The 27468-nt window shown below is 40.1% G+C and overlaps 1 protein-coding gene across 4 annotated transcripts; it reads right to left on the bottom strand.

The window, feature by feature from the left end:
• Positions 1-640: 640 nt before the first annotated feature.
• On the bottom strand, positions 641-25184 carry spry4 (sprouty homolog 4 (Drosophila)). 4 transcript variants are annotated; one of them, XM_043703213.1, is made up of 2 exons: positions 24483-25184; positions 641-3664 (listed from the first exon to the last, which is right to left on the bottom strand). In XM_043703213.1, the coding sequence occupies exon 2, from the start codon at positions 3620-3622 to the stop codon at positions 2708-2710; it is 915 nt and encodes a 304-aa protein (XP_043559148.1). In that variant the 5' UTR covers positions 3623-3664; positions 24483-25184; the 3' UTR covers positions 641-2707. The 4 variants fall into 4 exon arrangements, with proteins under 4 accessions (XP_043559148.1, XP_043559150.1, XP_043559147.1 ...); XM_043703215.1 differs by lacking the exon at positions 24483-25184 and adding an exon at positions 9988-10024; XM_043703212.1 differs by lacking the exon at positions 24483-25184 and adding an exon at positions 5509-5916.
• Between the last annotated feature and the right edge of the window lie 2284 nt (positions 25185-27468).

The following is a 27468-nucleotide window of genomic DNA, read 5'->3' as shown; positions in this document are numbered from 1 at the left end:
ATGTGGAGGATAAGATACGGGAAAAATTATCTTTCAGCCTCTCCGCAGCACCACCTCCTCATCAACAATGTATGCCTCTCCCCCACACTCCCCCTGCCAGAACCACCCAAGCTATATTCCTGTCAAAGAAAACATCGCACAATACACATTTACCCTTTGTGAAGGGAATTACAACATGCCGTCAGTTTTGGATAAATGAAATCAACAACAAAGAGGCAAAGCACTTTTCTGTGACTTGTCTACAGAACATCTACTGAAACTGTCATTTCACATCCTGCATTCAGACTATCTGTTTTGTTCTGTCAACATTCAGGTTCAGCACTGAGATACTGCTCTGTCTTGCTTTCCAGCATGTAGTAGAACTCAGGATTAACATTGCATCTACAGATTTCCTTGCTGAGTGAGAACAGCAGTAAGTGCACCCTCATTGAAGATATTTTCATCCTCTCACTGATCACTATTCTGATTGGCTCTGAACATCCGGTTTCCATTAGTCATGCTGGACTGGCAACAGGAGTTCTACCCCCTGTGGGCAATCACATCACATCAGATATTGCAAATGTTAGATATGCTTCAGTTTCCAATAATATTTAAGAGAATTGGAAGAAGGACTGAGATGCTCACAAGTTAACCAACTTCATTAACATTTTAAGATGCATTTATAGAGATTCTCAATAAATAATCATCATAAAGCTATGATGTCAGAACTGTTAAAAATACATATTATAATTCTCCAAAAAACACATCTGCATTTCAATCCTTGTGCACTACATAATCAAAAGTTTCATGAACCTGTAGTACTATCAGTTTCAAATCATTGCTCAGTTTCATCCAATGACTCTCTGGTTTTCTAAGGAGAATAAATATTGCCATCGATTGGTCAAGAGTTTCTCTATGTGAAAATAATTATCGCCAAATAATCGCTCTGACGCACCTTTACCATCCAGTAAATGTTAAAATTGCTGAAGTTTTAAAACTTTTTCAAAAAATTCTCATTTTATAAATTAATTAGTATTTTTATGTTTCATTCAAAAATACTCATTTTATTATTTTGGAACATAATGTTCTTGTGGATAATACACAAGAAGGTCAAGGACTGATGGTAATTCTATCAAGAAAGGCTGGGGAAGAAATATTTTATTTTCTTTGTTATAAGTATTGCAATTAATACCTTTCTAATTCTTACATCTCTTATTATCAGATGCTTTCATCAGTCCTCTTGGTTTGTTTCCTATAAGATCTTACAGAGCTTGCCTCAGTTAATTGATGCAGATATTGCCAATTCTTACTCCCATCACAGCACTTCTTTAGAGCTGAATGGTTAGGCTACAGGACTCCACACGGCTTTGAACATACAAACTTAATTGCCTACACTCACATACTATAGTTGTAAAGAATTTAATAATGCAAAGACAACATGAGCCTTTTCTCCCTCCTTTTATATATCTCTACATATAGAGCCATGGTAATAATTGTGAATTATCATTTTTATATCTAATAGAATTAGTTTCTTAAAATGCTGACCCAGTAATTAGTTTTGTAGTAAATTTTAGTTGAAAAAGAGTCATTTTCATCTAATCATGCTCACTGATGAAATACAAAGTTCTCTCACTCCTCATAAAATAATCCCACTTAGCACTGGCACTGTTGATGTGCTAAGAAACTCTTGTGATGCAGAGACCAAGAAACCAGGTTTAATCGGGACCGGGAAGGCAATGCAAAATTTTGTTGCAGACGCATAACATACACAAAAACAATCAACTGTAAAGCCTTCCTAGCATTCAGAAAATTACATTCTGTTGCATGAAATCAGACACAGTTAACACATTTGATGCTTTAATTTGAAGGTTAAAGAATCTGTGGAGTAGAGTTTGGGCAACCTTTCCAAGAACATTGAAAATACTTCATTGTATTTTTTCAAGATTCTAATCTAAAGTGTCTAGTAAAATTTTAATATGTCTTCGGCCAGTAGTACCAATGTCTGTCAAGTTATTACACTGAACTTTGCAGTGATTACGATGTGCCTTACTTTGAGTTACATGCCATTTCCTCACAGAGCTTTTTGGCACAGCATGGATCAAGACTTTAAATACCACCTTAAAAGCAAATCATGCCATTTAAGAAGTTTAAAGGAATAATCGCTATTGATCATATTTCAAAAAAAGTCTCAGTATAGGCAGTGACAGTAATGAAACTCTTTAGCTATAAAATATACCTCGTTAAATTCTGTGTGGCACTTCAAATAAAAGCCAAAACTGTGAAGCATGTTAGAATTAGCAATAGGCCAGAAGTCAATCAGAATAATGGCAACCAATATGTACTACATGGTGGAATTTCGAAGTAATGACTTAGACTGCTTAGAATTAGGACTCCCTCCTACCCATCCCACTCTCCCAAGAAAATGAAACCCTTTGGTTTTTGGATAGAACACCCTCCAAATGTTGACAACAAAGGCATAGATTTCTAAAGAGCTTTGCAAAACCCTCACATTTAACTGCTCCTTGAAAGTTTATTTTAATTATATATTATGCCCATTTCAGAAAGACAGTAAGGTTTTGCCCACTCACTACTCTACAGACCATGTAATTCTTTTGAAAGCAGGAACTGGCAGCAAAGACTGAACTGGAAAAGTACAGATGTGATTTATTGTCCCATTAACCACATCACATTTCACCCCCACCCATCCCACCTCACAGGCCCTCTCGCATCAGGAGGGCAGCTTCTCCCCACTGCAGACTGACACCTCTGGGACCTTGCAGTACACACTGTTGGAATTCTTGCAACGGCATCCTGGGCGGCTGACAGTGTCGTAAAACTTTTGGGAGAGTTTGACGCACCCAGTGGCTGGCAGATAGCACAGCAAACAGGGCAGGAATACTGACATGGCCCCCATACAACACCAGCGGGCACCACAGTTAGAGTGAGAACAGGAGCAGGGATGGTCAGCACAGGATCTCTCATCATCGTCATTGGTGCAATGGTAGAAAATCCCTGTTACCAGACACATGCAGGTGGCATAGTTGACAACTTTCTGCGGGGAGCAGAGGCACCTCTGACTGCAAACCCAACAGAACGGCAGAGTCCTGGGGGACACGCACTGGTTACACCTGCACTTCCCGCAGCCCTCGCATAACACCATGTGCTTGGCGTTCTCCTGGCGGCGGGGGGTCTCCTTCAGGTCGACACTTTTGTTGCCGGGGGGTGACTTGGGCTGTGAGCGAACAGCCCTGGGGCAGCCCTGCTGCTCGGCCACGGGAGGCGGCGCCGCGTGGTCCAGAAGCCGCTGGTCTGAGGAGGTGCTGCTGCTGCTGCTGATGGAGCTGGGCCGCCCGGTCACAGATGCCCAGGGTATGGCAGGGTGCTGACAGGCCGGCTCCCGGGGGGTGAGCGCTGTTGATTCTGGAGGCTGACCCGGCCTGCTCTGGGGGCTGGGGTTCCTACAGGGCTGGCTGGCCACAGGGTTCTCCACGTAGTCATTTTCCAGGCGGCTAGGCTTCATTTGGTCCATGGGGAGGATGGGCGTGTGCTGTAACCTCCCGCAAGGTAAGCGGCCATCCAGAAAGGGTTGGAACACAGAAGCGGGATTTCCTGCATTCCCGCCCAGAGAGACCCGGCGCTCCATTTAGACTCAGTCTTCTTTGATCGTTAATCAGATTTCCGGTGCCTGTCAACAAAAAAACAAAACAGAAATCAGGTATTTAAAGAGAGACAGAGAGAAAAAAAGATGCTGTAGTGTTGAGCCAAAACCTGACCAAACATCACTCTAAAAGCAGTGCACCTAACCTGAGCAAGGAACTCAACAATGACCAGTGAAGCTTGGCCAGTTTTGAAGGGATCTCAGAGCCTGAGAGGGGTCACAGACTCCTCACGGAGCTGAACTACTCGTCTGATGGCTGATGGCTCGAAGGTTTATTTACCAAATCTTCCCCAGTTCTCATCTATTTGTTGTCGAGGTCACATGTCCTTCAAAGGTGGGAACCTTAATAGTGTCAATCAGACCAAGCCACCAGTCCTGAACATTAATATGGATTTAGATACAACTCGCATTCAGTTTCATTATCGTTTAGTTTGTTGTGTTCCCTTACAGATCAGCGAAGTTATAACAACTAACCTCTCCAAAAAAAACAGGCCTGAGAAAGGGAAAACTTTGGATAAAAGAACTAACTGCCCTTGAAAATTATTTATTGTTTTAAAGAAATAATCCTGTCCCATCCTCCCCAAACGCTCAAATTTTCCGTTCGACTGTATTTCAATTATATCGATAGATTACTAAGAGAACGTTTCAGGCCAGAGATCAGCCTTGGTAATTGTATTTTTTTTGCCATCAGTCTTATTCTTTGAATATTCTGCTGTTCGTTCACAATATAGGTGCTGACTATCAGGTCCAATTCATAAACCAGATTTGCTGCAGTAATCCAGGGAAGAGGGCAAGGCTGCTGTACAGAAAACCCGTACAATAATCTCCAGCAATGTTTGCATTACATACAGGCGTGTAAATACATGCATAAAGCCAAACCGAGGATGCAGGCAGTTTAAATGAAAATCGCGTCAAAGAGACAATCAAAACGCCCCAGTTTAAACACGGCTCTTGTGCAGCAGGAGATTTAGATATATTCCCTTCTGAATTATTCAGACAATATTCTGATAATTGAAAAATCCTCTTTTCAGCATGACTAAGGTATAAAGGGCAGGTTTCTGTCCATTCTCTTGTCAGAAAAAAATACAACGGGTCATGTTCTAAACAGGACAATATTTTGATTTCTGAATAATACAATGAAACGAGCACACTGAGATCGAAGGATGAATCACTATTATAATTCCAACCGTGAAGACGGCAGTCTGCATCGCAGGCGCAGTCAATAATGGAATTTCATTCATAAAATTGCCGTTTAATGAATGGATCCATTTGGCAGCACTCCGGGAGGCCAGGATGTATTTTTCATCAATTTGAATAATCGATTCAAGTCATTGAAAGATACAATGAAGCATATTGTCATAATAACCCTCATTTGTAATTGCGAGAGACGGGTTTACACAATAAATTCAGTCTCCGCTGTTTAAAGCATTAACTCGGAAATGATCCTTTAAACCCCGCAATCTTTTGATTCTCCGTTTTCCATTTATTTAATACAAACAAGATCGGTACTGAGACCTCCACAACATATTATCCCAATTAACAGCCCGAGTACGTGTCCTTTCACCCTGCTGTCGAAATGCTTAACATATAGTATTGAGGTTTAAAGAGAATCGGCGCTTTGCAAATTCATCAACGGTGGCTTTCAGCGAGCGAGAGCGCTTTGAAATCTGTTCAAATAAAAAACAATTCAGTGTACATTTAACGAATTATTTCTAAACGTAATAAATAATAATTCTAATACTATTCGTGCACGATTGAAGATGGATTCGCTGATCTAATTTACAGGCAAAAAAAGAGGGTCGGGACTCAGGATTGGAATATTTGATTAATAAAGGCTACATGTGTAGCGCTGATAAATAAAATATACTTACTTTAAATGTCCCAAGACTGATAACTAGCTTCGCTAGCACCCAGGTACAACGGGGAATGCTCTGCTTTGTAAATGCAGTACAGCTTGGCGTTGAGAGCGCACACAGGCGGATTCTGCGAATTTTGTGAATGAAAACGGCTGGCAGTGGATGGAAGGGCAGTATTTTCCTTAAATGTTGTTGTAAATCAATACCGAATGTACAAACAATGCATAAATAAACTTAGTTACTCCCCAGACCACAGCAGTAACCACCAGGGGACATTGCAGATGCAGTCGTTGCTTTTGCAGGCTCACACTGGAGGTTGTGGATGAATCATTGATAAACTGCAGAGTCTCCAATTCAGTCCCGTCCATCAGCCCCGCTGCCAGTGAAATGCAGAAACTCATGAATGGGAAAGAGTCAACGCGCTGCGCATGCGACATCCCCGAGGTGCGCCGTGGGGGTTGTAGTCTACCCACCCATTCAGCTATCTTGCAGTTGCGTCACGGTGGACTACAACCCCCATCGGCCCGCGCTACACGCCTCCGCTTCCCACGGCTCTATTTGCATGCCGGTTTGCTATTGGGTACAGGGCGTCTGCCCGGCCGCCCATTGGCACGTTGAAGAGGAAATGCCGCATCCGGTGACGGCTGATTGGGCGAGTGGAGGTGGGCTTGTAACTGGCGCGCCCTGATTGGTCCGAACGGCGTTCATTGAGAGATTCTCTGAGGAGGTTGTGAACTCGAGAATGGATAAGAGAAGCTGAGAGATGTGACTTACAGCGACATCCTGCCACAATTCAAGCACAACCTGAAGTGGAGGTTTCAGTAGGATTGCAATGAAGTTCATAGCACATTCATACTTTGTATTGGAGCATTCATTGCTGTAGTCTTTCTCTGTTCTTAAAATAAAATAAAGAACTGCAAATTATGGAAATCTCAAAATAAGACAAATTACTGGAGCTTTGACAAAGGGTCAGTTAGACTCGAAACGTCAGCTCTTTTCTCTCCTTACAGATGCTGCCAGACCTGCTGAGATGTTCCAGCATTTTCTCTTTTGGTTTCAGATTCCAGCATCCGCAGTAATTTGCTTTTATACTGGAGAAACTCAGCAGGCCTGGCAGCATTTGTTGAGAGAAAACAGTTAACGTAAATGTAAAATCGTTAATTCTGTCTCTCATTCCACAGTTGAGAGAAAACAGAGTTAACGTAAATGTAAAATCGTTAATTCTGTCTCTCACTCCACAGTTGCTTGCCAGACCTGCTGAGCTTCTCCAATAATTTCTGTTTTTGTTTCTTATCTGCATCTTTCAAGAGGGAAAGGGATTTTGGGCAAGCATAAGTGCAAGAAATTCAACTTGACTGAACGTGAGGACCCCAGCAGTCATCAATGACCAACAACAACTTGAAGTGACTTAAAATCTTTAATGAAATTAAATATCCTTCAGCACTTCACAGAAGCACTACAAAGCAACGTCAAACACCAGGCCATATAAAATAATATTAGGCGAGATGCTAAGTTTTAAGGAGAGTAGTAATGAGGATAGAGAGCTAATGGAAAATTATGGAGAGTTTTCTGAAGCCTGGAGCTTTCACATCTTAATGCATATCCAACAATGAAGGAGTGATTAAAATTTGAAAATCCAAACCCAGGATGTGAGGAGCACGGAATTGTATAACCAGAGGAGTTCACAATGGGAGGAGGCCATGGAAGAACTGGAAACCAAAGATAGAAATTCAAAACAAAGACAATTGTTTGACAGAGAGCAAATAGAGATTACCAAGCACAAGACACTTCAGTGAATGAGACAGTGACAATGGAGTTTTGAGCAACCTCAAATTTACAGAGGGTAGAACTCGGAAGGTCAGGAAGGAATATTCAAGTCTACGTGGAGTAAAGACATGCACATAGAATTCAGCAAGAGATGAACTGAGGCCGGGGCAGAGACAAAAGTGGAAATAATGGTGTGAATGCATGGAAGGAAGTTCATCTCTATGTCAAATATAACACCAAGATTGCAAACAGTCTGGTTCAGCCTCAAAGAGTTGCCAGGTAGAGACAGAGTGTCGGTGGCTAGGGAGCAGAGTTTGAGATTGGGACAAAGACAACATATTCTAGTTTCACAGTAACTAATTAAAGGAAATTGCAGTTCATCTTGTACAAGCAGACTGACAGCTAAAAGATTCCTAATCGAACTTTCTATACAGACCTATCAACCGCATCATTCAGTTGTGCTGTTTGTAATAAATAAAGGCCGGATCAGGAGTAATGCAAAACCAATACCATTAGACTTAATGTCTAGTAATACAATAAATATCAAGCATTAAACAATCTACTTAATATGAGAATTATTGATAAGAACAAACAAAAATACTGCTCAACTATTAAAGAAAAAAAAAGTTTTGCTAATCATCCCAGAAATTCAAACAGTTTGCCAAAATCATTTTGCAAAAGTTCTATGTAGGGCGCATAGATTTTTCTGAATGAAGGCATGAACTCTGGGGAATTTCCATTTTTTCACCTTGGCAAAATAATGTCACTATCAAGCTTCATCTATAATGTAACAATGCCAATCTCAAAAGACCAGCCTGCAATCATGCCAAGCAGTAAGGCCTGGAAGACTAAGGAAAAGACATGCAGACCACCTTCCACTCAGCTCCATTCCATAATTAATTCATTCTGGAAGAATACTTTCACTCTATATATCAACCAGAAAACAAAAACAGTGGAGGTATGCTTTACAAAGAATTATTAACTAAACTGATCAACAATCAAAACATAAATGAATAATGATTAACACATTTCCAACTAGCAATTAAGTTTAACAGAACAAATTCTGAAATTGATTCAAATTTTCTCTCATCAATGAGCAACAGGAGCTGTCATCATATTCCTTGATTCTATTTACTGCATTTCCCCATTCTCTTAAAGTTCAAGTTTGTCCATATTTCGGATTATCATTAAGCTGCCAGAAATCCCTCCAGTCCTCAAAATGCTCCTAACGTACAATGGAGAAGTGATCACATTTCCAACAGTAGCCATTCTTCTAATCTTTCAATAAGTTTGCCTCTACTTCCCAACTTACGAACATATCTCTGGCTACTCTTCCCTATTTAGCTTAGCTGAATGCTAGTCTCTGTAGGCCAGATCAGCTGTAGCATAGTACAGAGATTTGATTACACAGAAATATGGCTCTCCAGTTCTATGAACAACTTGCATGAAAAGAGCAAGTTCGCAGATGCCCACCTTAGTGATGCCATCAGTACCTTGTGTGTTGGGTCATTTACACAGGCAAAGCATGTGTCAGCTATTAGCTGAATATTACAGTGAAAGCACTGATAGAATCTAGACAGAAGCGGACATTCTTATTACCCCAGCACTGTTTCGAATAGAATCCAGGTCCCAGAAGTGAAAGGGCTCCATTCTTATACAATACCATTAGTCACAATCTTTTCAATTACAGGTTTTGCAGGTGTTGAACTATCAATCAGTGGTTCCACTCAATCACTGATTCAAGCACAGTCACGGATTGCGACACCAGAACACAGACCAAGTACAATGTGAGTGATAAGCATAGAATTCTACCAACACATTTACTAAAGGGTAACACAGTGAGGCACACTCCAACCGAGACAAGAACAATGGAGACTGGAAAGTGTGTTGCATGGTCAAAGCACAATTTAAGAAGTTCAAAGGACATCATAAATAGTAAGTAAGGTTTAATGAATCAACTGAACCACAAGGTAAGTATAATTATGCTCAGAGATTTTGCACAGGATGACAGGGGGTCAACAGCTGATAGAACTTTTCTGAGCCTATCTATTGCTATTCTAAAGGAGAACAAACATACTGCATACACACACACTTAGATGTACCACTCTGCAATGAAAGCTAATAAGGAAAAGTACTGGAGAGCTATAAGCTTTCATATTTTGACAGCTTTTTTGCAGTAACATGTATCCATTACAGTATATCTCATCTTGGCAATAAATGGTCAACCAGTTTAATGTGCATACATCATTAAAAATGCTCCAACGGTTGGTCAGTTAAGGTATTCAGTAACAACTTGCTTTCTTTGTCATGTGTTTTCAGTTCCAGATTTTGTAGGCAACTTAAAGTACAAATTATGATTTATAGTTTACATTCCAAGCAATATCCAATTTAAAAATATGCAGCTCTGCACAAGTTTCAAAAGGCATTAAATTCTTCCTTAGGCACCTTGGAGGCTCACAGAATGAAGCCATTAAAGTTCCAAAGTTTATCCTTCAGTATCCTCTCAAGTCCCTGAGGTAGTGTAAAATTCTTCTAAGATTTATGAGTTTTCCTACTATATCAGGTCCAAATAAAGGAGATTTAATAGTTGCTTATTAGCATCAATAAGCAAATGAAAACAAAACATCCTTCACATGTGATTTGTTTTTAGTAGTAACATCACACAGTAAGAATGAGTACTAATCCATCCCTCCAGCAGGTACTATAAGTGACGCAGTTTATACTTACATGCTTCCTTAATCCACAGAAACTTTCCTCTGTATAGACCAACTTGAGTGACAGATACCACTGGAAGTCTATGCTTCTGCCTCTCTACCTAGCAGCGGCTGGGATGCAGAATGAGGATGCAGGTGGGTGGGAACATGCAGATTGAGCTCACACAGCCCACCCACATTAAACAATGCTAGCCCCTTGCTATGCAGCAGGGGTGCTGTGCTGCTTGGCATCAACTGAATGCGTACTTTTAATTAAAAATATGTTTGAAGTAGCAGATTGTTCACTGTAGAACTGCAACATGAACATTTCTACCTCCAATAGTTGTGTTTCAGGAACATTTATCTTTCTGATTTTGTTTAAACATATGCGATAGTTTCCTGTTAAGATTATTTTTGCCACCTCAGGTTCTAGCTAGCTCACAACCTGACCTACTTATTCAATATTTTGGTCTCATGAGACGAGTAAAAAAAATGCTACATATCATAATTCAACAAATTCAGTAATGATGCAGAAGGTATTATCATTGATCTATACTTAATTAATGAACACATTATATATGTTAGCGGGGTTAGATGAAGATGAATATGAAGTAGCAGGAGTAATGTAAGTACAGCATGGACCTGCAGGGCCTAATGATCTGTTTTTGCACTTTAAATACTTGATAAAGTTAGAGTTGTTTACCTTAGTGCTGTGAAGCTAAAATGGAGATTTGACAGACGTGAATAAGCATTTTCATATTGTAAATAAAAAGAAAATGTTTCCAGTGGTATTCAGACGACTAGCCATGATCACATGTTTAAGGTAATTGGTAAAAACATCAAAGGCACCAGGAAACCGCCTTTCACAAGACGATTTGCTGCAGTCTGGAGTGCACCACCTGACAGACTGAAGGAAGCAGATTCAAGAAAAACTTACAAATAGGTAAATACTTGAAGTGAAGAATTGTACAAAGCCCATGGGAAAGATCAGGAGAGTGAGATTAATTGGATAGCTCTCCAAAGGCAATACTACAGGCACAATGGGCCAAATGGCCAATTTCTGTGCTATAGCATTCTATGATTCTACACCAAGTGAATTTATGATGTCCAAAATATAATTCATTTATTGTTTACCGTCAAATAAGTTTCACTCTTTTAAAGGTACCAATTTAAGTTCGTACAATAGCAGTTCATTTTGCATTGAAAGAGTAGCGATTCTACGCTCCATGCTTGAAACAAAATGTCCTATTTTGACTGCTCAGAATAAATAAAAATCTGATAACGTTAATTTCAATCAGTGCCGTTTCAAGCAAGAGGAATCTATTAAATGTCTCAATTCCACCTCAATGGGTTAAAGCTAAGTTACCAAAAAATATGTAACATTGAACAAGGTTCCAACAAATAAAATGAAAACAGATAAATTGCAAATAATTCTGCACAGTCTATTGTTATGAAGGTATCAGGGATACCGTATCTTTAAGAGATTTGAAAGCTAACAAGGACATAGAGAGGCACAGAGAGTCCAGAACAAGGTAACAATATCAGAACAGCTAGCACTGGCTGGGTTGTTATGAGACAAAAACCAATACAAAATCAATTTAAATTATGTCCCAAGATACCAAACACCAATCAAGTTTGAATTTGGTATTTTGTCAATAGTAAAACCAATGAAATGATCCAATGTTTTGGGGTATAAGACCAGAAAAAAAATTGAACTGTTGAGGGAGAACTGACAAAAGACCAACAGATGTAGGCTGCTGGTAAGAGGTACCTGTCTAGAGAAGAAGTTTGCAGAGAAAAAAATAATCAACACCAACCTGGAGAGCAAATCTATAGAGGAAGATACAAAGAGAAGATTTGAAAGCTGGCTGGTTTTAAAATTTAATTTTTTCAGTAAATCTTTATCAGGGGTTTTATCGGGCCAGTATTGTAGAGGAGAAGGTAAAAGATAGGATTAGATACATGAATTATAAATAGTTGTTAGTTAAGATTCCAACAAATAACATGAAAACAGATAACTTGCAAATAGTTCTGCACTGTCTATTTAATGTTTGGTTGATTAATTCCACCAAATAAAAGGAACAGCTGAGCATTATACATTGATTGATGTGGCCACTAGAATACATTGATATATCCCTGAGTGATTTTCTTTTTTAACTTGCCAAACAGTATTAACGGTGCAAAAGAGAACAAGGAGTGCAACTTCCTGGTTATACTGAAATGCTGCAATAATCATAGCATGTAACATACTGCGTCATTTTTCCTCTAAATATAGACCAAGGTAATTGTATCCAAACAGAACTATTCCCATTTATTTAATTATATAAATCTACATATATAGCATGTTATCATGCCTCTCAGAATTAATATTAAGTACTAATGCAGTCACAATATTAATTTGTTGTTGTTACCTACCAAATGTGGCAGTCATTTTATGTTGAACATGATTCAGCAACAGTAATGAGATAAATAACCAATCAATCTGGTTTTTGTTTGGTAGCAATGGTTGAGAAAGAAATGCTAGCAACGAGAAATATTTATTTCCCTTCTTTGAATAATGCCATGGAATACTTAATGTCCACATGTTGCATCAGGCAGTCTAACATGTCATTCAAGGGTGACACCTCTGACAGTGTAGCACTTCCTCAGTATTGCATTGGAATTTTTAATCCTAATCGTGGAAGGTCATTACTTCCAAGAATCCTGAAACAGTGGATAGGAAGATGAATAATTCACTCTGCGGTGATGCTTGGGGAGGATATTGTGGATTCTGGGTGCAGCCAAAATTAGGCTTGGTTGTGATGCCAGCAATTGTCAATGAACTCATGAACGGTATCCGGGTAGAAGAGATTTGAGTTTGCATTAGTGTTTTATTCTTAGCAACTAGACTGATTAGCCATGAATAACCATTATTTGGGTGTAATGTTGAGGCTGCCTGTCACTTTTGGAATAACATCACAATAATCAGGCAATGCCTCCAGGCAGTAAAGGAAGGAAGGAAATTGGAAGAGAAAATTGGTGAGAAAAAAGTTGTTAACCTGTTAGCCAACTGCCGCAGTAAATGATTTGTCTGTAAAGCACATTTGGGAAGCATTAGATTTTGCCTAGATGTCACAGTGACACTGCTATCTTTGAAGTTTAAGATCTATAATTGGGAAAACATAGTAGAACAAACATCTTGAGTGTAGGAGTTTTTGTTTTGCTTGAGTTTCAACTTTGAGCAAATATAGATACATAAGACTATTTTCTTCAAATAGTGCAACTTTTTCCAATGTATGTACATTAAAGTACACAAATAATGAGCTTATTTAATATAGTCAAAATATCATGTGTAGGAAATGAATAAATCAGGTGTTATGCAACAAAGATTCAAAGGAGTGAAATAAAGTTTCACCAAAATAATTCCTGGGATGGACGGATTGTCCAATGAGGAACTGCGAAATAGACGGCCGATATTCTCCGAAGAATGTTAGATGATCTCATTCAAACATTTGGGTTTCTTGCAGAAATCAGTAGGGTACAATTAGCAGAAGCAAGGTTCTCTGTCTGGACATTTGCATCAAGGTGCAGTGTCAGAATAAGCAGTATGGCATTTGGGACTAAGACAAGGAGGAATTTCTTCACTCAGAGGGTGGTGCATCTTTGGAATTCTTTGCCTCAGAGGCCTGTGGAGACTAAGTCTCAGAATATGTTCAAGACTGAGATTGATAGATTTCTACATATTGAAAACATCAAGACTCAGGGGATATTGCAGGAAAATTGTGTTGAAGTAGAAAATCAGCCACTGAATGAAAGAACTGGTTTAAAGGGCTCAATGACCAGCTGGTGCTCCTTTTTTATGCTCTTCTGATAAATTCTACATCAGTGTCTATTAAAGAAGCCTTCAGTCTTCCCTCTGCACACCAATAGCAATTATGAGATTCATAAAATACACAAGAAGACCACTCTGTTTATGTATCTGCTCTTTGTGTCCGCTGTTACCTGAATGTTCGTTGCAATCGTAACAAGGTTGATGAGTTAACAGCATAAATCATCATGAATGAATATGATTTGGTAGCCATTACGGAGACACGGTTACAGAATTGTCATGACTCGGAGTTAAATATCCAGCGGTACCAGACTATTTGGAAGGATAAATAGCAATGAAAGGGAGGTGGTGTAGCTCTGATATTCAAGGTCGACATCAGGGCAGGGCTGAGAGATGATGTAGGTTCTATGGAGAATGAGGTTCAATTTCATTTGGGTGGAAATTAAAATTCTAAGAAGAAAAAGTCACTGATAGGCGTAGTCTATAGGCCACCAAATAATAACATCACATTGGGACAGGCAATAAACAAAAAAATAACTAATGCCTGTAAAAATGGTATGGCTATTATCATGGGGGATTTTAATCTACATGTAGATTGGTCGAACCAGCTTGGCCAGGGTAGGACGAATTCATTGAATGCATCCGCAATAGTTTTCTTGAACACTATGTAATGGAACTGTTATGAAGTTGTGGGTGTACTGTACCTTTAAGAGAGCTAAAATTTCTGACCAGTACAGAGTTCTGAACAAGGTAACAATGAAACATTTGGTCAAACAACCAGCTAAGAAATGTGTTGCCTGGATACAAAAACAAAAGCAAATTTGGCCAATCAGTTTAAATTATGTCTGAACATAGCAATCTCCAATCAAGTTTGAATTTTGTTTTGACAATATTAAAACCAATGAAACAATCTGATGCTTTGGGGTATAAATATCAGACATTTTGAACAGTTACCCAGAGTGGCAAACAGCACCAACAAAAACAGAACGTTACAGACTCCCCGCGGAACTGTTCTCTTAAAGGTAGCTTTACCTATTAAAGACCTGTGAAGCAGAATCCCTAAGAAGAAGAAAAGACAGAGGAAAGTCTACAGAGGACACTCGGCGAAGCTGCCTGGTTTTCAAATGTGATTAGATTTTTTGTAAATCATAATTGGGATTTTTATCGAACCAGTATTGTAGAGGGGGAGGTAAAAGATAGGCTTAAGAGAAAGGAGTTGTAAGTAGCTGTTAGTTAATTTTTCTCTGTTAGACTTTTAAAAAATAAATTTTTACTTTACACAATGAGTTTTGGGATAGTTCTTTGCCTCTTGAATGTTAACAGATTACAGCATGGGGTGAATCTTTTCTGTATTGCTGGTCTAAATAAACAGAAGGGTTTACTCCATGCCATAACAGAACTGATGAGGGAGCAAGCTATCCTAGACCTGGTCCTGTGTAATGAGACAGGAATAATTAATGACCTCATAATTTGGGATCCTCTTGGAAGAGGTGATCACAGTATGGTTGAATTTAGAATACAACTGGAGAGTGTGGTTGAACAAGGGAGGCTACAACAGAATGAGGGAGGACCTGGCTAGAGTAGAAACGTGCTCAGCAAAAGTATATTCCAGTGAAAAGGAAGGACCACAAGAAGAGAGGTAATCTGCCATGGGTATCTAAGGAAATAAGGGATGCTATCAAACTGAAAAAGAACACATACAATAGTGGCCAAAAACAGCAGGAATCCAGAAGACTGGGATAACTTTAAAGGTCAATGGGAAGCCACAAAAAGAGCTATTAAGAAAAGTAAGATAGATTATGAGAAAAAATTAGCACAGAATACAAAGACAGATAGCAAAAGTTTCTATGAATATATAAAACGAAAAAAAGTGGCTAAAGTAAACATTGGTCCTTTAGGGGGTGAGAAGCAGCATTTAGTTATGGGATATGATAAAATGGCCAAGGCATTGAACAGGTACTTTGTACCAGTGTTCATAGTGGAGGACACTAACAACATGCCAGTAAGTGACGAAGAGATGAAGGTAGTTGAGGACCTAGAAACAATCATTATTAAAGATGAGCTAGTGTTGGGTAAGCTAAAGGACCTAAGGATAGGTAAGTCTCCTGGCTCTGATGGAATGCACTCCAAGGTACTAAAAGCAATGGCAGGAGAAATAGCAGTCGCACTGGCAGTAATTTTCCAAAATTCGCTGGACTCTGGGGCAGTCCCAGCAGATCAGAAAACAGCAAATGTGATGCCACTGTTTAAGGATGTTGCTAGGGTTTGAGGATTTGAGCTATAGGAAGAGGTTGAATAGGCTGGGGCTGTTTTCCCTGGAGCGTCGGAGGCTGAGAGGTGACCTTATAGAAGTTTATAAAATCATGAGGGGCATGGATAGGGTAGGGTAAATAGGGTAAATAAATGGGGTGGGGGAGTCCAGAACTAGAGGGCATAGGTTTAGGGCGAGAGGGGAAAGATACAAAAGTGACCTTAGGGGCAACTTTTTACGCAGAAGGTGATGCGTGTGTGGAATGGGCAGCCAGGGGAAGTGGTGGTGGTTGGTATAATTGCAACGTTTAAGAGGCATTTGGATGGGTATATGAATAGGAAGGGTTTCAAGGGATATGGGCTGGGTGCTGGCAGGTGGGACTAGATTGGGTCGAGCTATCTGGTCGGCATGGACGAGTTGGACCGAAGGGTCTGTTTCCATGCTGTACATCTCTATGACTCTATGACTAAAAAGGGAGGTAGACAAAAGATGAGGAATTACAGTCCAGTTAACTTAACCTCTATAATGGGTGAAGATGCTTGAATATATTATCAAGGAAGAAATAGCAGGGCATATTGAAAGAGGTTGTCCCATTGGACAGACACAGCATAGGTTCATGCTTGACAAATCTTTTGGAATTCTGTAGACATTTCGAGCAAGGTGAACAACGAGGACCCAGTGGATAGATATGGTGTACCTAGATTTCCAAAAGGCCTTCGACAAGGTTCTGCACATGAAGCTGCTGCATAAGATAAGGATGCATAGTGTTAGGGGTAAAGTATTAGCATGAATAGAGGATTAGTTGACTAACAGGAAGCAAAGAGTGGGGATAAATGGGTGCTATTCTGGCTGGCAATCAATAACTAGTGGTGTGCCTCAAGAATTGGTGTTGGGACCGCAATTATTTAAAACTTATATAGATGATTTGGAGTTTTTTAGATTAGATTAGATTACATTACAGTGTGGAAACAGGCCCTTCGGCCCAACAAGTCCACACCAACCCGCCGAAGCGCAATCCACCCATACCCCTACATTTACCCCTTACCTAACACTACGGGCAATTTAGCATGGCCAATTCACCTGACCTGCACATCTTTGTGACTGTGGGAGGAAACCGGAGCACCCAGAGGAAACCCACGCAGACACGGGGAAAACGTGCAAACTCCACACAGTCAGTTGCCTGAGGTGGGAATTGAACCCGGGTCTCCGGCGCTGTGAGGCAGCAGTGCTAACCACTGTGCCACCGTGCCGCTCACTAAGTTGGTGACCACATATACGTTGTCAAAGTTTGCAGACAACACTAAGATGAGTGGCACAGCAAAGTGCGCAGAGGATGGTGAAACTTTGCAGAGGAACATAAATGCATTGAGTGAGTGGTCAAAGGTCTGGCAGATGGAATACAATGATAATAAATGTGAAGGCATACATTTTGGTAGGAGTGACAGTAAAATAGGTTATTACTTGAATGGCAAAATGTTGCAGCATGCTGCTGTGCAAAGGGACCTGGGTGTCTTTGTACATGAATCACAGAAGGTTGATCTGCAGTTACAACAAGGAATTAGGAAGGCAAACGGAATTTTGTCCTTCATTGCTAAAGGAGTTGAGTTTAAAAGCAGAAAGGTAATGTTGCAGCTGTACAAGATACTGGTGAGGCCACACCTGGAGTACTGTGTGCAGTTTTGGTCTCCTTATTTGAGAAAGGATGTACTGGCACTGGAGGGGGTGCAGAGGAGGTTCACTAGGTTGATTCCGTAGTGAAGAGTGTTAAATTATGAGAGATTGAGTAAATTGGGATTATATTCATTGGAAAGCAGAAGAATGAGGGAGGAATCTTATAGAAACATATAAAATTATGAAGGGAATTGATAAAGTAGAAGTAGATAGGATGTTTCCACTGGTAGGTGAAGCTAGGGCAAGAGGGCATGACCTCAAGACTCGAGGGTGCAGATTTAGGACTGAATTGAGAAGGAACTCCTTCACCCAGAGGGTTGTTAACCTATGGAATTCCTTGTCCAGGGAGGTAGTTTGCACTACTTCAGCAAACGCTTTTAAAGTTAAGATAGATTGTTTTGGAAAACAAAGGAATTAAGGGATACAGTGAGAGTGAGGTAAGTGCAGCTGAGTCCATGAAACGATTAGCCATGATCTTGTTGAATGGCAGAGCAGGCCCGAAGGGCCAGACAGCCTATTCCTGCTCCTAGTTCTTATGTTCTTATCACAGAGCCTAACTAAATTAAATTAAAATGCTACTCTTTATTTTATATGTACCATATCTTAAGAAACAGACGAGTGGGTGCAGCAGGGGTTAACAAGCACAATTAACATTCAGACTGATGGATGGAGGTTCTGCTCTCGCTGCTGGCTGTGAGGATGTTAAATGTGATAAATTGAGCTCGCCTTGACTCAAGTACCAAGTAGACCAGAGCTGAAGTGCAGAAGCATCCGCATTGCAATACAAAAGATGTGGCAATCTCAAAGAAATTAGAAAGGGATGTTTTTCTGAGGCTGAGATTGAGAAGAAGGAGCACTTTTGGATAGAGATTTAATCAACATCTGTCAACACGATAATCTGAGTTGACAGTAATTGATGGTAACCTGGTGTGTTGAGAATGGAACAGTATTCATTTTGCAGTAAATATGAGAGCCAAAAAAATGACATTACAATACAGTTTAAAGAAACCTTTCAGAACAACTCAAACTAACACTAGGTTGCATTAACCAGATATCAAGAAAGTTTCAAGTCAATTCTATATTTCATAAATTAGACCTTGAAACTGGTGAAACTACTTTGGAAATGATTAAAGATAAGTCAGTACAGATCTGACTCTGTTAACATCTTGCTGGAAATGAGAATAGAAATCTTACATCCATTTACTGCCAGATATATGAATTAATTCCACACCAACACCGCCTTCAAAATTAGGAACATAGCAAATTTGTGCAGAGAAAAAGGCAAAATAGAACTCCTGACCCACTCAAGAGTTCTCTGAAGTATTAAGTTGACTGCCTCAGCTTTGTCACTATAGGCAGATATAAGAGGCAAGTAGACCAGCTATACCTACATAACAACACTTCTTTATCACTACAACAGATTATCTGGTCATTTATCCTAATGCTACTTATGGGATCTTGTTCTGCACAAAACTGGCTGTTGTATTTTTCTACATAACAACAGTGACTGCACTTCAAATATACTTCAGTGGCTGTGAATGCATTGGGACATCCTAAGATTGTGTAAGGTATTGTATAAATGCAAGCTCTTTGCCTCCTCACTGTTTGAAATAGGGTCTGCCTTGACAGCAACAATACTGCACAATCACATAGCACAACACAACAAGTGAAGGAGCTCCATCTGAGAGTGGGAAGTGCAGTGAAAGTAGAGGAATTAACTAGAGAAAAGGCATCTTGAGAGTCGAAAACTAAATAACTATTATAACATTTAAAATCATATGTAGTGTCATTCAAAGGTTTTTACAAATACTGATTGAAGCATGGTGTATAAACTTCTGGTGCAATACGCTGAGTTGCAGCTTGTCCCCAACTCAATGATTGTTTGATTCTATTGGAATGTTAGGACATTAGAAAGGTAATCACTGTTTATGTCTTCAGTTTACAGCTTTAGTAAAATTTCTGGTAGCTATACTCCCTCAGAATAAACAGATGACGTCAATAGTTGAAGCTTCTTGAGGATATTTCTTCATTTTTATGAAACATTGTCAAATTTACCTTCATCTTGTTCAAAATCTTTTAAAAAATGGAAAGAAAGGCCATGGAACAAAAAAAAACTAGCCTAAGAAGCTCAGAGGTGCACCTGCCAGGTCTGAAGAATGGGCTGTCTTCAAATTGGTAAAATCTAATGCATACCAGAAATATTAAAGCACCATTAAATATTTTCATCTTTTCTGAAACTCATCAGATGTGACTACTTGTGGGCTGAATTTACAATGAAATTTCATCAGAATCACTGCAAATAAGCCCAGAAACAGAAGTTCAGCCATTTGAGACTGCTCGACTATTCAATGACATCATGGCTGAATTCATATTCATCAACTCGATTTTCCTGTCTTTTCCATAAAATTCTTGATTCCCTTACTGATTAAAAATCTATGTACCTCAGCTTTGAATATACTTAATGACCGAGCTTTACAGCCTTCTGTGGTAAAGAATTCCACAGATTCATTAAGCTCTGAAAGAAGAAATTCCTCCTTCATCTCTGTCTTATATGGGTTTGTTCTAAGATTATGTCCTCTGATCTTAGACTCTCCTACAAATGACTCCCAAATTCCTCTATGTTGTAGCTTTCTGCAGTCTTTCTCCATTTAAATGATATTCAGCTCCTCTATTCTTCTTGCTAAAGTACATAACCTCAGATTTTTCAACATTATAATACAACTGCCTAATTTTTGTCCACTTGCCTAACCAGTCTATATCCCTTTTGCAGACTTTGAGAGTCATTCTCACCATTTGCCTTCCCTCCTTTTTTTGTGTCATGTGCAAGCTTGGCTGTAATATTTTCACTTCTCTCATTCAAGTTATTGACAAATTTGTAAATAATTGTGACCCCAATACTGATCCCAATGACACTCTACTAGCTAGGCTGCCACCCTGAAAATGCTCCCTTATCCCACTTCTTTGTTTTTTATTAATTAGCCAACACCCTATCGATGCTCATCTACTACCTCCAACACCATGAGCTCTTCTCCTTTCAGTAACCTAACATGTGGTACATTATCAAATGCTTTCTTTAAATCCAAATATATTACATCCACTAGTTGACCTTTATCTATGCTGACAGTTATTTCCCTAAAGAATTCTACTAAATCTATGAAGCATGATTTCCCCCTAATGAAGCCATGTTGACTCTGCTTAATCATGTTAGGTATTTCTAAATGCATTATTATTACAATATTATAATAGATTCTAATATTTTCCCAATGACAGATGTTAAGCTAACTGGCCTATTTATAAACTAACACATTTTTGTCTCCTTCCCTTTGTAAATAAAGAGTTATGTTGGCAGTTTTCCAACGCTCTGGGACTTTTCCTAATCTAAGTTTACTGACAGTGAGTCCAATATTTCTGTAGCTTTTTTTTCACTATCCTAAATTGCAACCCTAGGGGACTTATTAGTCTTTAACCCCATTAGTTTCCATAGCACTATTTTTCTAGTGATAGTTATTGTATTAACTTCCTCTCCTTTTGCCCCTTGATTAATTAGTGTTCTAGAATATTCTTCCAAAGGGAAGACTGAAACAAAGTATTTAGTCAACTCCTCTACAATTTCCTTTTCCCATTACTAGTTCCCCAGCCTTGTTCTCTGACCCAAATCTCTGAATTCAAGCCACCAAGCAGCAACATGAGAAAGAACCTTTTTTTCACAGGAGTGATCGGGGTCAAGAATGCACTGCCCAAGAGTGTGGTGAAGGCAGATAAAATCAGGGTTTTCAAGTGAGAATTTGACAAGCTTAGAATCAAAGAATCCCTACACTGTGGAAGAAGGTCATTCAGCCTGTTGAGTCCACACTGACCCTCCAACGAGCATTCCACCCATCCTATCCCTGTAACCCTGTATTCCCCATGGCTAATTCACCTAATCTGCATATCTTTGGACTGTGGGAGGAAACCAGAGCACCCACAGAAACTTATGCAGACACAAGGAGAATGTGCAAACTCCACACAGACAGTTGCCTGAAGATTCTGAGGAGAAAACAAAATACAGAACTGTGGGGAAAAGGCAGGAGAACTAGATTAATTTAGCTGCATTTGCAGTGATGCAGCACTGACAAGATGGCCTGATTTCAACTTAGCTTTGAAAGCAGTGAGAATTCTAATCACAGGAAAATCTCCCAAAGAGCTGTGGATGCTGGAAATCTGAAATAAAACCAGTCATTGGTGGAAAAACTCAGCAGGTGTGGTAGCATCTGTGGAGAGAAAGCAAAGTTAATGTTTTGGGTCCAATGACCTTTCTTCAGAATTCTACTCAGGACCGAGTTTTCACAGGGTCCTGTGTCAATAGATGTGAGAGAGAGCCGAGCGAGTTTGTGTGTGTGTGTGTGTTCAATATTTATCATGGGCAGGCAGGAATCAGTTAGGCCTCAGTCAGATCAGCCTCAGTCATGATCTTTGGTAGAAGGCTAGAGGGTCTGAATAGCCTATTCCATACAGTTATATATAGAACTGTATCAAGCACAGTGCTGTTGGAAGGATTTAGAATTCATCTCTGCAGCTCACCAAAAAAAAGGTTTTGGACCAATAAGGGCAAAGCTAGTAAAGTTGCGGGAACAAATCCAACAGATTTATATCATTATTTTTGTTTTTTTTACTTTAAAGCGCTGGCGCCTGTTTATACGCCAACTGAAGCGTATACACTGCCACGTTACTCATACAGCCTTTGCAATAATGACTGCTTTAATTAAGGATTATAACAAAATACACAATCCAGAGATCATTAACGTACAAGTTGTGAAGTATGCATGACCTTCAGTGGTCGAGTTTTTATGAAAGTGTGACTCCAACAACTGGCAGATTTTCCTCAGCACCGCCCCAGAAAAAAAAAGTTTGCATTTATAAATATGCTGCTTGATGGGAAAACAGAAGCAGCATGGAATTGAAAATCCCCAAAACATGAGAGTTAAAATAAAATCGGAGGTTCTCATGTAATAAACGTTGGATTTGATTTATTGGGTCAATATAAAACCGGCGGCCCTGATGATAAACAGCAGAATCGGGGAATGTAGCGACCGATCCACAGTGTCTGCAAAAATCCAGGAATCCCGTGGTTTTTTTTTAAAGAAAGGGGAATGTGATTTAGAGCAACTATAAAGCAGCAATTCCAGCTATGTGTCAGCACACAGACACACACACACCAGTCAGTCTCTTCCTGCAAATGGAAGGCACATAGTGGCCTCATATCTCAACTGTGTACAATGCAGTAGTCGAGATCAGGGCATGGTGAGGGCGTGGATAAATGTGGAATCCTGTCAAGAGTCCTACATTCGTTTACCAAAGGCGTGAAATAATGAAGCACTCCATTTCTTCACAGTAGACAAAAATAATTAAAGCCCTTTTCTTGTTGTTTGTGAACGCGAGGGGAAATATATTGGAACTTGACCCTTAATCTCTCCACACGTTAAAGAAGCGAGGGACAATAAACTTTGAAGACTGTTGAACAATTGCAGTGAGTAAACATTGATTAACATATTCAGCTTGTAACGCTAAAAAAGAATGCGTAGGTCGAAAAGCCTTCGGACTCTGAAGGGGAAACGCCAAACGATTTTAGTTCGACGATGTAAATTAATAAAACGGTCGGCTTCATCTATTTAACCAAATCAGAATACAGACTGTGGCATCGGGGGCCAATATTTAGGTAGCAGTGCGGGAGAGTAAGGCTGAATGGATTGAATTTGTATGAACTGGGAGGGGGAAGCAGAATTCTTTCTTTAAGCAGGACTGGTGCAGACAGCCCGCCTGCCAGGCGCCCTGAGCCTCACAAAAGGACAGGATGTGTTCATTTGTAAGTAAACCACAGAACGGAAATTATTGTAATTTTCTCTAAAGTATCCTACTGTCTGCTCTCCTGCCCGCCCCCCCCCCCTGCTGCACACACAAGCAAAAAGGAAGGGAGAAGGGATCCGTTTGAACGTGCAGCAAATGTTGTCCATGAGCCAAAGTCCAAAGTTTTAAAAATAGAAGAATAAAACTTTTTTTAAAAATGCGAATTTAAGACACTTTTTGAAAGGGAAACTCTCCACACTTTACCTAGTGAAAAGGCAACAAATCCGAACTTTGTGTCAGACTGAATTCTAGAGAGCCACTTTTTGTTTAACAGGGCTTGAGTAGAAGCAATATTTGATCTTTTTTTAAAAAAACACTTTTTTCATCCCACTCCCTCAAGTTTAAGAAAGATAGGTGTCGATTCATTTTTTCAAAATAGCTTTGTTGCTCCAGATGGAAACAATAACATTATATTCCGTACCATCATAGTAAATAATCACAGTGAAATGAGTTTAATATGAAAACGGCTGAGAGTTTGATATGTTTGATGGGGAGAGAAATTCATTCACAATATCGTGGGGGGTTTTGTGTTTCTGAATCCAAGTTTGCGAAATGCCAAGAGGCAACAATGCTGGCGAGTTCACCAAGAAAAATTGTTTTTCCAGTTAAATATGAATTAACCGGAGATGGGAGGGAGGGAATTCCTACATTTTACGTGATTTAATTAAAAAGAAAACTGTATTCTGGGAATATTATAAGTGACATCATTTGAATCTCCGTGGTTGCACACATGCACACAATACAGAGTTCAATACATGGTTAGATTTTAACAATAACATTCCACTCAGCGACATTATTTTGCAAGATTACAATCCTCTCACTTAGAAAGTGGCAGAGAGCATAGCCCACCGCCTCGTTGCAAAGGGCAGATCTGCTTTAAGAAGCTGATGTTTGGTTTCCGAAGCCAAGCACTCACCGTGAACCAGAAGCTGGGAGGCTGGTGAGTGGATGTGAGGAGTTTCTCTCTTGTTCTTTCGATTGGACTTTCTGAGCGTTTCCAACTGATAAGAGTCTCCATGTATCGCTCGTCGCTGTTATTGTTCGCGTGCTGTTGCTGCCAATCATCCTTTTGACAGGCCGGAAGGACCGGGGACTGTACAAACCAGAGGGTTGGAAGGAAAGGCTGCACATCGTTCGATAATAACAAATGCACCGTTTCTGTACTTAGCAACGATGCATTGTATCAGCTGCCGAATGGCTTGGATCCACTCGCCATGCATTTTATTTTTTTTAGGAAAAGCCTGTCGAGAGAGGGAAGCTGAAAGCGAGAGATTTGTGAGAGCGAAGACTTCAGCTAAAGTTTCCTTCGGAAAAAAAAAATTTCACTCATTTTCAAGTTTTATTGTGATAGAAAGTAGAGATTGATTCTCATCAGGAGATCCTGTACTGATCCCACGCCAGACCTGGTACGGATGAATGAGAGGATTGGCTCCAGAGATGTAATATCTCCCATGTTTTTATGTTCCTGGTATGAAAGAAGTGCACACCAGTTTAGCGTCCTCAGTCCTAGATTCATCTAGACTCCAAACGTTAGCTTGCTGTCTGTCCATGCATGCTGCCTCTGTGACCATCAGCATTTGTTATTTTCAGTACAGATTACAACATCCACAGTAATTTGTTCTTGCCTGTCTAAAGAACTGCTCCTTTCATGGATGTAAAACATCCCAAAGCACTCTCCAGGAAAAGCAAAAAAAAATCGAATAATAAAAAAAAAGTTGCTGAACCTGGTCTGGCAGCATCTGTGGAGGGAGAAATTGTTAACATTTTGACTATTCCTTGGAAGAATGTTCTCATGCTGTCTGGGCCAACATTCATCCTTCTGCATAGTAAAGTAACCCAAGGTGATTCACAGGAGGATTGTAAAACACAGTGGTACCAAGCCACACAAGGAGCAAAGTTCCCTCGAAGCTGCACGGCCACATAGCCATTCAGAGTTTCTGTGTACCCTGCTCACAGTGCAGACCCATATATGTCTGGTTTTAGAGGTCCTTGCCATGCAGATTCATACAGCACAGGAAAGATTAGAGGAAGCACAGATGAGAAATTATCAGGTCAGATGACCTTTGCTCAAAGAGGTGAGTTCCAAGGTGTGTCTTAAAAGAGGAAAGTAAGGTAGAGAGCGGGAGAAGTGTTCAGAGGATATTCCAGAGTTTTGAGCCTAAACAACCTATTGCTGTGCCACCAAAGGTAGAGCAGTTAAATGCATGAGTGCCAGAATTACAGGGAAGTATATGCATGTTCAGTGTGAGGATGGTCGAGCATTGGTGGGAGCTTGGTTTGGTGAGGAGAGGGGTGTAGCAAAGGGAGCCAGTCAGATTGTCTCAACCTTAGTGACAAAGAAGTCCAGTAATCCCTCGCAATTATCGTTGGAGGTAGGGTTGGAGGGGATACGAATTGGGGTTTAAGAAGGTGTTGATGATCTTTCCATTCCATGATTGTCCAGTTGGACCATTTTCTCAGCACTTTGGCCTCAGTGGTTGGTTACCTCCAAAATTAGAGGTCTTCATATCAGCAGTTTGTGTGATGTACAATTGAACTAAATCTTGTCTATATCCTCAGGGCTCCATATCCCCTCGCAAGGGTTATTCAGCAGCAACTCCTAAACCAGCAACTTTGAACACCTTGACGGACAAGGCAGTTGACCACCTACAAGGCATATATTGTCCCAACTTGAATAATCCATCATCGGTGGATCAGAATTTTGAAACACTCATAACTAACAGTACTTTGGGGTTACCTTCACTGGGTGGATTGCAGCAGTTCAAGAAGAACACATACCTACTTCTGATGTTAGGCAAAACAGCAACACCCCACCCCCCCTCCCCACCATGCTGATATGCCAAGAGTGAATTTAAAAATCCTTTGTTGATCGAAGATCAACTCAGTAGTTGGTTCAGGCCAATTAAATGTATGAAAGCTGCTGTCATATCTCAGAACAGTTCATAGGAGCCATCTGCAATTGGAGTCTAATTCTAGGTGTGAGTGAGTAAGGATGGGATTCCAACACAACTGATATCAAATTCGGCAAAAACATTACTCAGAAATATTGCAAGAAGGCCAGTATGGAAAATGCCAGAGTAGTACACAGTATTGCTTGATGTTCTTGTGAATTTGAAGACAGGATTCAGGTTAGTTTTCAGGGAAAACCAAATGCTAATTTAAAATAAAGTTCACAAGTATGCTGCAAGTCGAGAGGTGTCTGTAAGGATAACAAAGGATGGGAGAGTCACAGCCCCCAACTCTGTATTTGCAGGCAAGGAGTGGGGTCACAGAAATTCAGATAGAGGGCCAGATAGCTGCCTTCCGCCCACTCATCCGTAATACAGTGGATGGGTTGGACATCAGCAGACCCACTTGCTTTTTCACCTGCTAAAGTCTTTAACTGGACAAATGATGAATAGTTAAGAACGTGTTCCCAACTTCAGCACAAATATACATGTCAGCTTTTTCATCAGCTTGAGCTAAAAGGCATGAAGGAGGTGCTGGGTACCTCTTTTTGTGGTTTCCTGTGCCCACAATGGTACTGGGGACATTCCAAAATATCTTGAAAATAGGGCTGATATAGCCAAAAATTGCTGTAGCTATAAATTGAGTAACTGTCTATAAAAAGAGTGAGAGAGAGAGACTCATGGAATGTCAAATCTATGGTTGCATAGGGAGGTTTAAACAACAGAGCTGAAAATGTGTTGCCGGAAAAGCGCAGCAGGTCAGGCAGCATCCAGAGAACAGGAGAATCGACGTTCCGGGCATAAGCCCTTCTTCAGGAATGAGGAAAGTTTGTCCAGCAGGCTAAGATAAAAGGTAGGGAGGAGGGACTTGGGGGAGGGGCGTCGGAAATGCGATAGGTGGAAAGAGGTCAAGGTGAGGGTGATAGGCCAGACTGGGGTGGGGGCGGAGAGGTC

Source organism: Chiloscyllium plagiosum, chromosome 14, assembly GCF_004010195.1.
Source record: "Chiloscyllium plagiosum isolate BGI_BamShark_2017 chromosome 14, ASM401019v2, whole genome shotgun sequence".
Classification (NCBI taxonomy): Eukaryota; Metazoa; Chordata; class Chondrichthyes; order Orectolobiformes; family Hemiscylliidae; genus Chiloscyllium; species Chiloscyllium plagiosum.
This window is presented reverse-complemented; position numbering and strand designations above follow the sequence as displayed.